This window comes from Mucor mucedo (genome assembly GCF_025094135.1).
Source record: "Mucor mucedo strain NRRL 3635 chromosome Unknown EV154scaffold_99, whole genome shotgun sequence".
In the NCBI taxonomy this organism is placed as follows: Eukaryota; Fungi; Mucoromycota; class Mucoromycetes; order Mucorales; family Mucoraceae; genus Mucor; species Mucor mucedo.
In genome coordinates, this window is record NW_026252383.1 from 2,902 (window position 1) to 21,363 (window position 18,462).

The 18,462-nt window shown below is 36.4% G+C and overlaps 2 protein-coding genes across 2 annotated transcripts; both read left to right on the top strand.

The window, feature by feature from the left end:
- The first annotated feature begins 3,114 nt into the window (after positions 1-3,114).
- On the top strand, positions 3,115-5,896 carry EV154DRAFT_554358 (uncharacterized protein). Its single transcript, XM_051605185.1, has 10 exons — positions 3,115-3,303; positions 3,363-3,519; positions 3,578-3,672; positions 3,748-3,887; positions 4,014-4,087; positions 4,173-4,236; positions 4,260-4,385; positions 4,572-5,039; positions 5,350-5,610; positions 5,633-5,896. Exons 2-10 carry the CDS (start codon positions 3,475-3,477, stop codon positions 5,749-5,751), a joined length of 1,392 nt encoding a protein of 463 aa, XP_051454162.1. The 5' UTR covers positions 3,115-3,303; positions 3,363-3,474; the 3' UTR covers positions 5,752-5,896.
- A 5,313-nt stretch (positions 5,897-11,209) lies between these two features.
- Positions 11,210-12,307, top strand: EV154DRAFT_426859 (uncharacterized protein; the record flags this gene model as incomplete). The annotated part of the gene is made up of 2 exons (XM_051596324.1): positions 11,210-11,320; positions 11,921-12,307. Coding segments are annotated over 2 exons (498 nt in total), but the record flags the coding sequence as incomplete, so codon positions are not given.
- Between the last annotated feature and the right edge of the window lie 6,155 nt (positions 12,308-18,462).

Sequence of the window (18,462 nt, forward strand, 5' to 3'; positions counted from 1 at the left end):
ACAGCTGTAAGATGATTCCGTGACAAAGAAGTGGGTTTTATATGAATTATTCCGTTTCCAAAGGAAAAGGATGATCTCGTATAAAGTAGTGAAGAAAAATAAAAGAAAAATAAAAGAAAATGAAATAAAAGTTTTTAAGAACTTGGGGTTGAGGGTTTTGGTTTTTAGATTTTGTTGGTTGTTTTAGTTGAGCTAAAAGATTGCTGAAGTTTTTATTAAAGAGAGGAAAAAAAGGGGGTTATTTATATGAGTTTAAGAAATTAGAGTTGAGGCTGGTATTTGGTACGAAGAAACGGCGTCACGTTAGATCACCGGATCTTACACCGGCACTCGATTCTGGCAGCTGAGACTCAAATATTTGGGTGTGGATATTTTGTTTTCCACACCCGTATTTTTTTAGCGTTGATTGCACGCCCATAAACACTTGAGTTTTGTATCCGAGCCAAATAACGTACACTAAAAAGCTCCAAATATCAGGAATTAAATGGGATAGAAGTGCTTGTCTTTTTTTTTCTGCTTTGGGAATCGAATTAGATGGGTGTTTGACTGACTGGGAATCGAAAAGTCTTAAGGATTAAGTGGGTGTCTGACTAACTGGGAAGCGAAAAATCTTAAAAAATTAAGTGGGCTCGACTGTGAATCGAAAAGTCTTACAGATTAAGTAGAAATTAACTTAGTAAAAAAAGATAGGAACTAAAGTTTCACCCAAGAGGCTAAGAAAAGAGATACAATTTGATCTGACACTGGCGTATATGCAATCATTCGCAGCAAAACAACGGTGAAGAAGCTCCATAGTCAGCTTAACCATTATGATTCTACGGCATGTTCCGAGGCTGTTACTTTTAGATAGCATTTATAACTTCTTCTGCAGTCTTGTATCTATTGATAGGAAATACAGGAAGAGGTTCCTGGACAGCATAGGTCATGTCATTTAAATCAAACTCGTTTCGATTGTCTGTGTTCATTTCTAAATCTGATAATATCCGTACCAATATGGGCTTTTTTTTCGTATAAAGCTTCATATAATTACACGTAAAACTCATAAAGTAAGCAGATTTCGTCAATGTTTATTTTATGGATTTGGAAAAGGAATTTGTTTTATGTCAATTGAATTACTGGGTGTGGATAGAATTTTTGGGTGTGGAAACAGCCAGAGTCGGGAGCCGGGTGTGGATATCCCAAAAAGGAAACTTTACGGGTGTGGAATAAGTTTTTTGTTTTTCAAATATACATACACTGTAGTTGACAATCATGTATTTGGAGTGGACAGCAACCTTATACGCAAAAAATAAAGTAGTAAGTTTTGAATCCCTGATGTCGCAAAAGTTCTAGAAAATTATGGAATAGAGATACTAATGCGGCTCGAAATATTCACCCTATTGCAAGTTTCATGCAAAAAAATAACAACTTACGTCCAAGTAGATTCCAAAGACTTGCAACAGACCCTCAATCATCCATATCGTAAACATATGTTGATAGTTCGGTAAGTCTTATTTATTAAATTTTTTAAAAAAAAATACGATAACTATTTACAATTATTTTCTCTCTCCCCTAGACATATTCCCCGTGTCAATATTAGGACTTTACTTTGTGAACATTGTGAACAGTTTAAACTGAGAAAAAGAAAAAGGTTGATTACTGGCACATGTTGTGTTGTTGCATAATTTTTTTATATATAACAGGTTTGGAAGGAGCATTCAGCTTGAAAGTATGAGAGGTCTGCACAAATCTGTTGCACAACTACAGGCCAGAAGAAAGGTATAGAGTCGAAGCTACTACGAAAGTGTGGTTTTCATATGTTAGACAAAATGCAGAGGATAACGTTTTGTACTCTTAAACCTGGTTTTTGGCAGTATGCGATGGGTTAGAAGTTCAAAGTGAAAGTTGCAGCAATTATATTTGATATGTTGTTTGTAGGCCAAAGAAATTCGGAGATAGTAGCTTTCCAAATATTGGCCTTCGAGGGGCAGTAAAAAAGCATATGTTTCTAAGACTTAATCGAAGACAGACAGATCTGACATTGGGCGGAATTGATTTTTCCTGGGAAAATTTGATGCATATATCGACGGGAAGGATGAGACAGGTCAATTGTCGTATATTACATTTTGCTGTACTATCACTAGTACCAGGTTCCAAAAAAGAAGCCATTACTTTGCAGGTATATAAGATATACTGTATTGTAACTGGGACCTATTATCTTGCTGTAGTATTGCCTCTCTGTATTTCTTGTTCCGTTGAGGGTAAGTTATTGAAATTGGTTTGTCCGCGATAATCAGTGTCTGTACCCAAGGATAGAAATATACCGATGAATTATTAGTTTGATCTGATTGTGATGGTTGACATAATGGCTGAAAGAAGGGAGTAAGTTGAATCGAACCATTTGCAAGACGATGGTTATCATTCTGGGCGAGTTACCACATTGATTGTCAAACGTGGCGGGATTTTTCCAATGTAGACACTGTAGTACTGGCCTGTATGAGAAAAGATCACTCACCAATAATTTGGATGCTTTTGGGAATCTTTGGTGGTTGAGGCGTGGTTCTTCCCTTTTTAGCATTATTCACGGACTTTGAAAACTTAAGAAATACATGTTAAAAAAAAAAAAACTGCGTCATCATTTTAAGGTTCACAGCCACAATAAAAGTTGTTAAAAATTTTTTTTCTTTCTTGTTTATATTTCTCACCAAAGACAAGGGCTTCAATACAGCTTTTATATCTACCAAGAGTCTCCCAAGCTTATTTTCTGCCTTTTTATTGTCATTCCATAAGAAATACGTTTACGCTAACTAAAAAATGATTTAACGTAAGAACACAAACCATTGAGAAAATTAGGAAACATGAACTAATTACCATCTGACCATAGAACATAACAAAAATATTTGAAAGAACACCTTCCATATATATGTATCAAAGCCTTTTATATGTATTTTGGTTTCAAGTCTAGGAAAAATGCCGAACAGAAGTTTAAGGAATCCATCATCAAACTAAGTAAGTAAAATGCTTGACAAGGAGCTGCAAGACTTTATTACTGAAGAGCTCTTAAATGACAACTTCCAGGTAGTTTTAGTTGTAAATGATTAGTGTCTGGTCACGTCTATGATAGATGATTATTGGCTCACCACACAGCGACAAACCAACGAAATATCAATCTTGAAACGAAAAGGGGAGGAGAAGAGTAGCAAGGCACCTGAACGGAAAAAGGTTTTTATTGATATTTCTCGACTTTATTTCGGCAGCACTAACTAGTTTACTTTTTTTTTTTACCAATGTTAAGAGCACCAAAGACAAAAAGTTGTCATCTTCGTATGTTTGCATTTGATATTCTTCTTGAGTATAAATACTTATCATAACCATCTTTATAGAATTGATAAAGAAGGAATAGTAGATTTCAGTAATACAGGCCCATCAGGACAATCACATGTCATTGTTTGGAACGATAATCAAGGGGTAGACGTCTTAAGAGCTTCTTATGAAATGAAAGATGATTTTAAGAAGGCAATTTCAAAAGTATTTAAAAATGTAAGATAACCAAAGTATGATAGTGCAGACTATTGTAGCGCATACTAATTTTTTTTAGTCGGATCACATCAATACCCAATATCGCAAAACTCTGGACTACCAGATGAACGCATCATCTGAGGACTTGTTTTTTTTTAAAATACTGTCCCATTTGTAAGTGTGCAAATTTATGCTACCTTAATCCTTAAAAGTATCTAAAAGTATAACAATTTCACCTATCATTATTAGGATTGAAGCTTACCAAATCAATAGCCATATTTTTGACATTGAAGAACAAAGGCTCTTAAGTGAAAAGGACTTTGACCACAAGATCTATGCCCGACTTCTGGAGTTACTCTTCTCAGACCGAATCGACATCAAAATCAGTGGTAATTCCTGGTGGTGATATAATCCATGATTGAACTCAACAATATGTTTTGACCTTGACTTCTCCTGGTCTCCTTTGTCGATTAGACCTATTGTACTGCTTACTGTAAATAAATACGTCGTTAAAGGGATATCGACGTTGAATTTTTTCATGATCCTCAATAACTGTGCGCCTCTTTTTTTGAAGGTTACTGTAAGCAAGGTAAATAAATTTAGATTTTTATGCTGGACTGAAGAATAACATTCTTTAATTTTTTAGCGGGGAAACTAAAATGGATAATTATAAGCTTGATTATCGTATTGGCTTTTACTATAAAAGTTTATTCATTGATGTATCCAACGTTGAAGTTGGTAAAGCTGCTACGGTCACCAAGTAAAGGACAACCACGACCATTTCAAATTGATTCGTTCAAACGGTGTGGGTCTTGGTACTAATCTTTCACAAACCGAAAAGAGTCTGGGTTGTATCCATGCCAAAGCAACCAAAAATATGGACGCGGGTAAATCCATGGTGTTGGAACGACCACCCTTAGACAATAAGCCGCTGGAGTATTGGGGTTCATGTTCATCAATGCGGAGAAATTTACTTTGAAGAAACTTTAAAGACTACCGTATTTGACTTTGTCAGTACTTGAGGTTGGGACCTATTCCGTATCAGGGAGTCGGGATGTATGAACAATTGTTAGAAAGGACTCATTTTGGTCGTGAATATGTTACTTCTTGTGGTGGTGATATTATTGAAAGTGCTGAATCCGGTGATATCTTAAAGGAGCATACTAAGATCGGTAGTAAAGTGTTGCATTTGGTGAGTGATCTGGGTCAAGTTGTTCATTATTTAAATCGTGATAAGACATGTCCCATGTATGGTGAGGATATGATAAAAGTTTGGTGTCGTCGTCGTACTTGGTATAAGGAGGTTTGTAACTTTGAATTCGTTGCCTATGTGAATATCATCGTGGATGACGGTTACGTCTCCCCTACCGGGTGGTTAGCCATTAAAAAGGATCTCCAGATATTCCTTTTCTTCATCAGCGGTCGTGATACCAACCAAGTAAATACTACTGTCGGTCGTGTCGGAGTACCCACAACCTTTAAATCATTGACTTCCAAGGACCTCAACTCTGTTCTCGAAAACCTCGAAGAGATCTGTGAAGGTACTGATGCTGTTGAACTGCGCGTGGATCTTTTATAAAAGCCTGATTTAACCTGTATTGAATATGTCGATGAACATCTCTCTTACGTAGAATGGTGTTGATTCCTGTTATTTACACTATGAGATCGAAGGGTCAAGCAGGTGCCTCCCCCGATAATGATGAAGAGGGTATGTTTGAATCACTCACTTGGGTTCAACGTTGGGGTTGTGAATATGTTGGAGTCCTATCAGTATTGAATGGCATGTGCCCTCCAAGGGCGAAAGTCTCATTATTTCTCCTTGGCACGATGTTCAGAACGTTACACCTTGAGATGGTAAGGCCAATCAACTCAAGTATGACGCGTGTGGAAAATACGGTGATATCATTAAACTTGTTGGCAATACTCAAAGTTTCCAAGACAATATGGCACTTGAAACATTCTGCGCTTCCAAGAAGGGTGGTAAAGATCTTATTGCTATCAATATGGGTGCTGCCGGACAGTTACCCGAACTTTTGCACGGAGATATCAAGGGTACTATTTGTGACATGGCTTACAAGTCTTATCGTACAAAGTTGCTTTTGCTAACTGAGCGTAAGGGTTGGTCTTGTCGAAGGCATCAAGATCTTGATCTTTCAAGGTATTGCTCAATGTAAAATCTGGACAGGAAAATGTGCCCCAATTACCGAAATTGAAGGTGAAGTGTCAAATACCCAGAGATGTAAACCTTCATGATATACAGTGGACACCCTGCAATGCGAACAAATTGTTTCATCACAGATCAAAGGAACCGGTTTTCCATTAGGTTGTTTCAAACTACCTGTTAATAATTAAACGTTATCACTTGGTTCTCTTGTCCTTTTTGTACACAAGCATGAACCCCCTAAGTCATTTATTTTCCTTTTATTTATTTCTAATAAATATTATTGACGCATAGACATCATATAAGTACGTTTTTGAGAGTGTTTCGATAATATTATGAAGCTAGATTTTAACCTTTTATACATGTATTCTTTAGGTCTCAATTGTTTTTTATTCCACATCTGTTGTGCTTAGGAACGAGGATCATACTTTAGTTTTTTGTGTATGCGTGTGTTACACTATTAATCTTGTATAAAAGCCGTAACGAGAGATGTTTTTGTTCAATCTGCTTCTTATATTACAGTGTGTTCTCTATTTAAACTCCAATTAACTTTAACGTTAATAAATCTGACAAGAATTCTAATTAATCCTATAATCTTTTTTTGCTTGAGAACAACCTTAAAGCCTACTTTTGCTACAGACAGCACTCGTTCTTCGTGCTCGCTGTAAGTTACCTGAAGAAAATGAAATACTTGCATCAATAATAGGTACTGGGGGCAGTGCTCTGAGTGGCATTGATTGATGTTGTTCTCTGGAGGGAGGTGGAGGAGGTAACGAAGTCACAGTTTCAATTTGTACATCCTCTGTATAGCTTGATCTGTTGTCTTTTGTACCTGGGCTGTAATTAAAACTGTAGATCTACTTTCTGTGGTCAATCATCTAATACATTACAGTACGATTCAAGATGTCTAGATGTCTTGAAGTATATATTACGTCTTTCCTTACAATAACTTGACATCAAAGCATACAAAATTTGGTGTTGCTTTTCCAGATGTAAGGCTTATGGAACGTCGCTTTTCAGGGTTTTTCATAAACTCTGCGTATAGCTCAGCCTCTTCACTAGTGTGTGCAGCAGTGACAGCTAACTTTGTCTTTTGACCGATTGCTAGAAAGTTGTACACAAAATCTTTGACAGAGCATCCAATAATTTCAAGCTTTACAACAGGGAGGAGACTGAGTTAGAGCAACTTGTCTTTTGAAAGCGTTTGGTTGCTTAAATGATTGATGGTTGATAATATGAGGTGTATTTTTGCATTACTTCATTTGGTAATGCTGTAATACCATATGTCTCTTTTGTTCGCTCATATTCAAAAGTACTACCGAGACTATTTGTAAAGTAGCTGTCAATAGGTGTATGACCCAGCTTGATTATAGTATTGCTTAATTGATATAACCAGGGACTGTAATGACCTTTATGCACTTTTCCGTTGCGATTTCTCGAGACAGCCTAAAAATCCATGCATTGTGATTTAGTATAGTAAGTATTAGGTCAATTGAACTTATATGTAAGCATACTCTGAAATTTTCTTGCATCGGTGTTGTGATAAAGACGATAGTCAGCAAGAATTATATCTGCTAAGCGAGGGCCTGCGTTATATGATGCAAATTTTCTTATGATGTTCATATGTTCAGAGCCTTCTACGGAACTAGTGCCTCTGCTACGCCTATACTTAATCAATCCATTCTTGTCGAACCTGTTTTTTTGTATATAATACGGGGCCATTTAAACGTCTGAAATGTGACCAAGTCTTATCTCCTCCAAAATATGCTTAGAAGCACTCCATGCGTTTTCATTAAACAAAGATTTTCCGCTTAATACGCACTTTGCAGGGCCGTAATGCATGAAACGCATTGAGACAAATTTGTACAACTCTTCAGGTGGTGGTATATACCTTCGTTCACGCTCCAAAATAAAATCAGGGGCTTTCACCATATAGCTCTCGCAAATAGTGCCTATTAATTCAAGGTATTGGATGACTAATATTTTATCACCGATATCAACAACGAACATGGCATCTCTGCAACGACGAGAAAACTCTTTGGCCATGCCATGCTTCAAGGAAACACGTATCATTTGCGTTACATGAAAAGCATATTTCAAGATTCTAGAAAGTACATGTAGATTTTCTGAGTCAAGAGACGTATTTGGATGGATGGTGTCCGACTCTGAGGGAACAGGAGATACTTCCAACAAATCTTGCTGTTTTTTACGGTCATATTGTTTTTTTAGGAGGTTCTCAAACAGCGGTTGTTAAGTCTTAACACAAAAGGAGGATCACCCAAATCACTTAAAGTTCTTGCTTCAGGATTGCCGCTTTCATGGCTTTCAAAAAGCTTAGAAAGCACTTGAACATCATCAATCTTTATAAGCCTGGTATCTTTTAGATGAGCTTCAGTGGATCCTTCATTATCCTCAATGAATTCATAGACAGAAGGCATCACTCTTGTGGTGATCTACCTACTGTTGTTATTAATAACATTATAAAACAATACTAAATTAAATCTCATTTCATCATCTCATACATTATTACATCACAACACGAACTAATCTTATGCATTATATCATATCCAACTACAAGCACTATTCTAGTGCTGTGTAACTTATCTATCAAACTAAATTCATAATCCGATTTCTCTTAACATATATAAATATGCAAACTGATAGTTAGAATAGAACCCTCTCAATCTTGGAATCTACTTTACTCTTAATAAAACTTATAAGTAGTCTCAAAGTAATTTATTGTTTTCTTTTATTTATTTTCTCTCCTCAACTATCACAACTCTTGCGGATGTTTGGTTGTATACTGCAACGAAAGTACTTTTTCGTAACCTTTTCGTTCACAGCCGGTTCTTCGTTAAGCTTTTTGAAATCTTTAAAGCGACCCAAGTATCTAATGCTGCATAGTTTATTATGTGCTTGCTTGTTAAGTCATATGTGGAGAAACTTAATTTTATAGGGAAAAATAAAAATTTAAAACAGATAATAAGATTAGTTGTGTTTGTAGGCTTTCATTCTTATTGTTAGTTTTAAAACTGAATGCCCTTCTACATTATGGTGGAAGTTAAGGTTAATATAGTTATTTGAATCTGTGGTTAAGATGGTATCTAATTGTTATTATAGGTGGCATTAGGTGGTATAATACATGTCCGATGGTGCCTTAAATTTAAGCAGTCATTGCTTTTATGATTGGATTGATTCGTAAACAATGATCTATTCTTATTGTATGTCAGAATTGAGAGGACGTTGGTTCTAAGAAATCTTGAGTTTTAAAGTAATAACTCAGAATTTATACCTGATGTTCTTTTCATTTGTGATATTTTATGTGGTATTTGAGTCGATCATGTGGGGTCAACGATTATTGATTTTATTTTATTATAAGTAATGAATGATAGATATCTGAGGTAACTGCAAAGATAAAATGCTTCCACAAAGAACATCAGCAAGTTGAGGACGAGAGTTATCAACTGACTCGCGGATGTAGCAAAATGGCCCAAGATCTACGTGGTTTGCTACCACAACACCAAAAACACGCTTCACTCTTGTACAGTCTGCCCTGATATTTCTCCCTAATTTCACAATCATGGAAAAGTCAAGAACCTTAGATAGCTCACGAGGAAACGTATTCGTATCAAAGTCATGTACACGGAACAAAACAATTTCATTTTGGTATCTAGCATAAATCTAGATTAAGGATACTCGACTTGTGGACAACATTTATTCACAATCAAAACCAGCAAAAATTTCATTACTATACTCATCAGTATTTCCAAATATTTCAATACAAGCCTTATTGATCTCTGCTTCAGATCTTAAAACTCTGAACTTTGTCGTGATCGAGGCTATATACTTAATATATGACTCTATCTACACTTCTTAAATCTTCCATTTGATAATCCTAAATATAATTCTTATTGATACTGTTGTTACGCGACAAATCGAGCGTACTTTCAATTTATCTTCTCTTTTAATCACCTACCAAAGCGCATAACGCCTTTTCGGGCTTGCACCTGTCAAAACTACCTCTTTCCATCTTTTTCTTATCCATAGATCTGTGACCTCTTACTAGGCGCAGTTATCCCATTCTCCTTCATAAATTTATTTAATTTCTTTAATTTCAGTGACTGGATTATATATCCATCACTATAAATAGGCATCCATAAGACCTCTCTTTCAATAAAAATCCTCATCTATTATCTTACTCATATTTCAATACTTTGACCTATTAGTTTTATATATTATTCAGCTCTATTATCATTCTGATTGATCCCTTGGTTATATATTATCATTGTATCTTTTATTTTATAAGCATATAAAGCTATACTTATTCTCATTTATTTTCAGTTCAGCTTCTGATTAAACTAGCTGTGGTGCTCACTTAACTCGCAACTCTAAAGACCTTTCTTTACTAAACCTCTATTTTATTTAAAGAATCTCTTTTATCTCTATTATCCTACTCGCATCCTCTTCTAAAACTGTTATATTAAATACTGATCATTTACTTTATGTACAGGCTTGATCTCATATCATCCTTCATACAAGTATAAGACGTACATTATTAAATAATAACATTAATATGAAAACATATGAAGGTTACATCAGCCACGTTGAGTTGCCACAGCTATCTTTAATAAGAACTATATTTTCCCCTGAATGTTGTGCTACAAGACATACACAGTTTAAGAATGAATGTTATTGTTATTGTTATTGACATCTCATTATGGTCTTTCTATATGGGATCATTACATCCGAGTATTATCTGGATAAATCTACCCACAACCGTCATCAGCCCATCTGTGATCAATGTCTGAAATATTGTGTATATAAAGACCCCCTTTTATTTGTTTAATAAAGCCTTAGTTTATTTTTGCAAGTTTGATAATTTTCTTGTTTTTATTTTTATAAATCTACACCGATTTCCACACATACATATATTTGAGCCCCCAAAACACTCTTATTTTCAATTATCAATCAATAAACTTTATTTTGATTCTTTTCAGAGAGGTTAATCACATAAGTCAAGGCGGGACCAGCCCTTCTGACTCGGTATTTAAGCACCGTCTCCAATTCTATAAGTAAAATATGACTGAGGTAGGGCGTTAAAGACCAAAATGCTGATTGGCTAGATGTTTACAGTGATAGTATTTGAACACCGAATAGTTAACTGATGTCATCTTCGACTCACAACAGGGAAGAATTTTTTTTTTAACTTCTGCAATGACTGTAGCGTCTGCAGTATGGTTCTTCAATAAACCACCAGGATGATCAAGCGTCCTGAGCCACTTTCGGGAGATAGCTTGCTTGCTTTATAGCTGAAAACTGCCTTTATCAGATGTGAAGGAGACAACTAGCTGTATCAGCAAACTGGATGGAGTTTGTTTGATGGGTAATCCTGAAGTATCCTAGAATAAAATGAAAACACTTTCAGTGGATAGTTGTATTCGACAGTTATTTGTATCTTTTCGAATGGTACATGCTTAGCCCAGAGGTAAAAAAAAAAAAAAAAATCAACTTTATTTGTATTTATGAATTGAATTCAAAGGTCTAAAACTTTTACAAGCCAAGTTTTATCAGGGTTTGAATTCTACACAGCTCTCTTCGTCTGATACTACACGCTTCAAGTGGGGGTTTGCAAAGAGCTTGGATCAATCCGAGTTGGATTCTGTACGTGGTAGTGTGGATAGTATGACAGCGTTGAGTCGTGGCGAAGACAAGTTAAAGAGAAGAGCCAATGTGGGACCTAGTATGCCTCCTCCCAGTATGCCTGTATCTAAAGGAGATCAACGTAAATACGAGCAAAAGAAGCAAAAGGAAATGAGACAAGCCATCCTGGATGAAGTAGCACCAAGAGAAACAGGTCGTGAAGCACAAATTGCTAAAAAGCATATTCGTAGGACCGACTCCAATGTGGTGGTACTTGATGCTACATTGTTGTGGTTCTCCATTGAACCGCCAGGATAATCATGGCGTCCTGAGCAACTTTCGGGAGACTGCTTGCTTGCTTTATAGCTGGAAACTGCCTTTCTCAGGTGTGAAGGAGACAACTAGCTGTATCAGCAAACTGGATGGAGTTTGTTTGATGGGTAATCCTGAAGTATCCTAGAATACAACGAAAACACTTTCAGTGGATAGTTGTATTCGACAGTTATTTGTATCTTTTCGAATGGTACATGCTTAGCCCAGAGGTAAAAAAAAAATCAACTTTATTTGTATTTATGAATTGAATTAGAAGGTCTAAAACTTTTACAAGCCAAGTTTTATCAGGATTTGAATTCTACACAGCTCTCTTCGTCTGATACTACACGCTTCAAGTGGGGGTTTGCAAAGAGCTTGGATCAATCCGAGTTGGATTCTGTACGTGGTAGTGTGGATAGTATGACAGCGTTGAGTCGTGGCGAAGACAAGTTAAAGAGAAGAGCCAATGTGGGACCTAGTATGCCTCCTCCCAGTATGCCTGTATCTAAAGGAGATCAACGTAAATACGAGCAAAAGAAGCAAAAGGAAATGAGACAAGCCATCCTGGATGAAGTAGCACCAAGAGAAACAGGTCGTGAAGCACAAATTGCTAAAAAGCATATTCGTAGGACCGACTCCAATGTGGTGGTACTTGATGCTACATTGTTGTGGTTCTCCATTGAACCGCCAGGATGATCATGGCGTCCTGAGCAACTTTCGGGAGACTGCTTGCTTGCTTTATAGCTGGAAACTGCCTTTCTCAGGTGTGAAGGAGACAACTAGCTGTATCAGCAAACTGGATGGAGTTTGTTTGATGGGTAATCCTGAAGTATCCTAGAATACAATGAAAACACTTTCAGTGGATAGTTGTATTCGACAGTTTTATGTTTCTTTGCGATTGGGGTAGCCTAAATCAACGGTAAATAAGACAATAATACTTTGAAATCTTTTTTATTTATTTGTGCTTTTAGAATTTAACCCGAGGATCCTGATTGACCGCCGATGGCAATGTCACGCGAAGTAAAGGGGTGTGGAAACCCATTTAACTATTTAATTGGATGTTTTGTAGGAACTTTGTTCCATACGTGACAATGGTAAGTTCTAAATTGTTGTGGCATACCGAAGCGACCAATCTCACAATGTTTTCGAATGTGATAACTCTTCCCTAGAGATGCATGTGTACCATCATCAGCACACTTCATTTTTTTATATATCACACCAATATAAATTATGGTATATAAACGTTTCATATATTTACAAGGACCCGCCTCAAGTACTCGATACTTGCCTTTCTTATACATAATTACATTGATATGTTGCACTTCCTATTAAACTAACAAGATTAATATTGCTCAAATATCTTTTATCGCATCAAGATTTTGTTCCACGGATCAGTATTAAAACATTATTTCAGTACAAAGCCAGTGAAGTTGCATCGAACATTCCACAAGCTTTTTTTTTTTTTTTTGTTCCAATAATGATATATTTTGAAACGACCATTTGCCAATAATGCAAAATTGCAAACTAAGTCTGTATAAAAGCTCAAAATGCAAAATGAACCAATAAAAAACAACATGCAATTTACTTCTCAGTTTCCGCGAATTGGCGTTGTTACGGGACTCTATCAATCGTTAGACTTAAGGCTATGGGTGTGTCCAATCAAAACTCTGGGATAGACCATAAGTAGAGCATTCGGTTGGCTGAATTTGAGTATTAGTAGGAAGTTTCATTGGCCAATGTTTCGGCCCGAAAAATTTGATAGCTGGGCCTGTTCTTAGTTAGTTTGTTAATCCGCTTTGAAGGGTTATAAATAAAAACAAAGGAAAAACTTTCTGTACTCCTTTACATTATTTTAAAGCTTTATTTTATATAGGTCCTAAACGAGACTTAATTTCTACTGAATCCGAAAGCGTTCTCTTGAGGACTGACAAAAAAAAGAGAGGTAGACCTTTAGGCCAAAAGAACCAACCTGGAACTATTGGTGTAGGAAGACCTTTTAAAATGCGAGACACCATTAGAACTGTACAGACTACCTTAAGCAATTTTACCTCAAAAGATCAATCAAAAGTTTCTATTGTGAGTTTATTACTCTTTTTATATGGGACTTATTATTGATGTTAATTTAAGATATCGGAGACTGCAAGTGGCAGTAACAATGATTAAATAGAGTCAGATTGGATTAGTAATGTCAAATATGCAATTTTCACCTTGGAGTTGCAGTACTTGGACGCCGTTAAATATTTTAATAACAGCACTATTCACGGTTTTTTTTTTTGGCTCCTCAACAGTCGAAAAAGTTTCTGCATACAACGATAAAATGAGATACGGTGGCGTATGTCCTAGCTCCAAGTATATCAGCCATGTGTACACATCATTTATTACTTTGCTGCGCTCAAACATGGAACGTGAGACCATGGTAAAGGATGGCGAATTTCTTAAGGTGGACCATTCCTTTAAAATTATTAAAAAGATAGCTAAAGTTGTTGGTAAGCCTATATTCCAAGGATTGCACATCGTTTGCAACGAGTATGAAGAAGTACGTGCAATGGCTTTTGTACCGACAAAAGGTCTCGCATATGTCAAACCATTGTTGTGCGCTCTCAAGAGGTCGTACGAGCTATACGGTCATACCATGCCAAAAATAGTTTTTATAGACAATGGCGTAGGCGATTAGAAGCTTTTTGAAGACATTTTCCCTTCCTTAATAATTGATGTAAAAGATGTTGATGATGTAACGGTCGAAGTAACTGATCAAGAACACCAACTACCCGTGTATAAAATCCCTTCGCATGTTACAGTTGAATGTTTAAGTAGCACTGATTCCATTGACTTTTTTATGCAAACAATTTTAAATGATATTCATGATAGAAGAACCAGAGTAAATATTGGTTTTGATTGCGAGTGGTATTATACCATCACACCGTCTTATCAAGGAAAAGTTGCTACTATACAAATTGCTTATCAGAAAAAGGTTTTCATCATTCAGACAAAACATTTCGATGTCGACCTCACTTCTGGTTTAAAAATTCTTCCTGCATCTTTGAAAACTCTTCTGTTGACACGGTCCATAACAAAAATTGGAAAATCAATCGGCGGTGATTTTAAAAAGATCCAACGAGATTTTCATGGTGATTTTGTTTGTCTTGGCTCTTTAGAGATTGGCACTCTCTGCAAGGACAAGGATATTGTCGCCCGGGCCAATTTAAGTCTACTAACCGACGTTTGCAGGACTGTTCTCAGTCGAAAATTGAACAAGGATGATCGTATTCGGTCTGGAAATTGGGAGGAAACGCACCTCAGCGAGGATCAAATAAAGTATGCTGCTGCTGATGCGTACGTTTCGTTGGAATTATATGACAAGGTAAAACTATTACCGACAATTGGATTGGCAATTGTGGGTGAGCCACAAGTTGGAACATTTGTGAGTGTTCATGCTGGGTCATCAAAAACAATTTTGGCACGTGGATTCATTTGCTCCAAAGATACGGTTCAATGAAACCGTAACAACATTGAAGATATTAATTAATCGCATTTAAAATTTTTATATGTATCATGATTAACTGTTCTTATATAGGTTCTGCAACTATTCAAGAAAGACAAATAAAGTTTAGAAAACGAAATATTGCTGTTACCGAGATCACAGATATAATGGTACCGGCTACTATGGTCAATCCCTTTTCTATGGTTCACGGTTTCGAAACGGAAAAGTGTAGTCTGGAAGTTTTGAAACGAAAATGTGTTGACAATGGAACATCAATTAAAATTGTTATCGATATCAAGCAGTTAAGGCTGAAGTCAGCAAAACCACCTTCTATTGAAGTACCGCTGTCATCCTCACAGAATTCTGAAGATACACCTATGTATTAATAATTTTAACCAGGCTCAAATTATTAGTGATGATATTCCTATTTTAGTTGGTAGGTAGATTTATTTATATAGATTTTTTTTTATTCATCATAATATTTGTTTTAAGCAGATTTGGATATGGTAGTTGATGATCAAAGTGAGGATGAAGAGAGGGATGATGAAGAAATTCACAATTTTATAGAGCAAAATAGCAATACTGACGTTGATACACTTTTGGATGTCAATATTGATCAAGAAGAAAGCAACACTATTTTCATAACTTATCCGCACACTAGGAAAAAAATTGCTCACTTTTTTTTTTTTTTTTTTTTTTTTGCTCACTACACAAATTATTTTTTGCTCACTTTGATTCTTACATTTCGCACAAATTTCGAAAATAAATATAACCAATGGACCTTCGTATTTATCAGGAAGATGGACATGGAAACGCTGTAGATGAGCATGGAAATGAACCGTTTGAAATGGAAGTAGACGTGGACGGTTACCCACTCGCTGACACTGTTGACTTCGATAGCTACATGGAATTTAAACCACCTGAAAAGCCCGAGGCCTCAATTAAAGCCAACAAGATGGTTTCTACTGCTGCATCAGAACCAGTTTCTTATTACAAGAAACATTGAGACGATGTCAAGGGTTATTTTTTCTACCTTGTTTATGAAGAAGGCCTAGCTGCAGGTAAAGCAGGAAAGCAGTTAGGTATTGCCCGTAGAACCACCTACGACTGGTTGAAAAAAGACCAAGATTTGATTGTTGAAACGCGGGATGGATTGGAGACCAAAAAAACCGAAAAGAAAGTTGGTAGACCTGCTTTATTGAATGAAGAGCATAAAAAGCATTTAGAAGAAACGTTTATCGATCACCCTTCTGCAACTTTGGATCAGGCAATAGAAAGTCTTACCAGCCAGTTCAGTGAATTGAAAGTAACCAAGACAACCGTTTACAACTTCATGACGGAGAAGTGTGCCTTGTCATTTAAAAAAGCACACTTTCATTTAAAAGAAAGAAACTCGTCCGTAAGCATTGAGAAAAGATTTGACTGGGTTACAAGATGGATTCAAACCGACATGGATTACAACAGTAATTGTGTTTTCATTGTTGAGTCCGCCTTTCACATCAATTTGAAGCGAACAATGGCTTGGTCCAAAAAGGCACTCGAGCTAAGGTTATCCAACCACTGACACGAGCGAAAACTACGACAATTTTGGGTGCTATATCCCCGTATGGCATTGTCAATGTTAAGATAAGGGTACCATATTCAGCAGCTTCTAAGAAACGAAAGACGGTTGGCGGTAGTAAAATGCAGAAAAGTATTGGTACTGTTACGGGACATTACTTCAATTTTATTGCCAGCACTATCGATGTGATGGATCGTCATGAGGAATTCAAAGGGCACTACATTATCATATATAATGCGCCCATACATACATCCGATAATATTAGAAAGTTTATCGAAAGTCGTGGGTATGGGTGTGTGTATCTACCACCTTATTCCCCTGAATTAAACCCTATCGAGCAGTTTTGGTTTGTTGTTAAGAGTAAATTGAAACGTGAAAAACTGTTGGAGGCCGAAACTTTGAACACCAGAATCACTGAAGCATGCCAAAATGTCTTGATAAGCGACTTTAAGGGCTTTTGCCGGTATTCTGAGTCCAAGTTCGAAACTTGTTTAAATAAAAATCCCCTCTAAAATAATTCGCACACACTGTGCAAAAAAGATTCCTGGAAGTGAGCAATTTTTTTTTCAAAAAGTGAGCAAAAAAATAGTGAGCAATTTTTTTTTCAAAAAGTGAGCAAAAAAATAGTGAGCAATTTTTTTCCTAGAGTGTGCAAATAATTTATGAAAATAGTGTAGGAGGTTTCATTTACTATTTCTCATTTTCATTTTTTTGAGCAAGATTTTTCGTTCTCAGGATGAGAAAATATTTCTTGAGAAAATGAAAATAATTAATGAAACCCCCTAATTAATGAAACCCCCTATATGTCAAACCCTCTTCCAACTCGTGTTTTAAACGACATATACCATTTACTGGATGTGATAAAAACATCAAAGAGACATGGTTTGTCTAAGGAGTGTGCTCGAGTTTTAAGAGATGCACTTTTCCTTTACGATGAAGAGGACAAGAGAGCTGTAGAATAGTACCTTGCATCTGTAGTCATTACTTGGGACAAGGCAATGTTAATCAAGCCGGACTGAGTACTCAAGCGAGTGTGTAGATACGTACCAAGTCCCAATGTTCTTTTGCTAGTGGTCGATAATCTTTTTAATGTTTACGGCCACTTTAAGTGCGCTGTTACAGGATTCCTGCATTTGGACAGACAGGGCTGGAAGAAAGCCAAAGCTGTTTTGGAGGCAATTAGAGAAGGCCATGTCAGCGATCCTCCTGGAATTTCATTCTACTATTTGGTCGAAAAAAAAATCGTGTGGGTTGCCTGTGTATCGTTGTATGAGAGGCACAAATTCTGTTGAAGGTGGTATCCACCAAAATATTATTCGAAAGTTTAGTTCTTTTAATGCAGGCCCATTTAAGGCTGATTGTGCTCTCGCTGACTATCGTCTGCGCCACAACATTTCAGTAAGATCAGAGCTACAAAATTTGATTCAGTGAGTAATTAATTAAGTATATAACTAGGTTGGAAGCAGAAATAAATTTAATATCGAGCATCGAAGCCGTTACAATGCCTGGTTTGTTCAAGCTCTGAATAAGTTACGTGCTGATGTTGATCAAGAATTTATTCCGTCATATGCTGACTCTTACGGTAATTCTCACCATCTTGTTGATTCGAACGAACAATTCGGAATATGCCCTGTTTCTCAGGAGGTTATAGATACTTTTAGTTACCTCCTACCTTTAAGACAAGATTCTGGATTATCGTCACAAGGAAGAAAACTTATCAATGATGGAAAAGATTTTAAAATACAAGTATTGACCCCAGGTAATTAGTCGCAGATTTATAATTGAGTTTTTTCTTGAGTTGATTACTGA

Excerpts from the sequence above, each read along its gene's own strand:
- EV154DRAFT_554358 (XM_051605185.1), top strand. The coding sequence starts at position 3,475 with ATGAAAGATGATTTTAAGAAGGCAATTTCAAAAGTATTTAAAAAT. Across the intron at positions 3,520-3,577 it reads TTTCAAAAGTATTTAAAAAT|TCGGATCACATCAATACCCA; the intron begins GTAAGATAACCA and ends AATTTTTTTTAG. Across the intron at positions 4,386-4,571 it reads AACCAAAAATATGGACGCGG|AAAGGACTCATTTTGGTCGT; the intron begins GTAAATCCATGG and ends AACAATTGTTAG.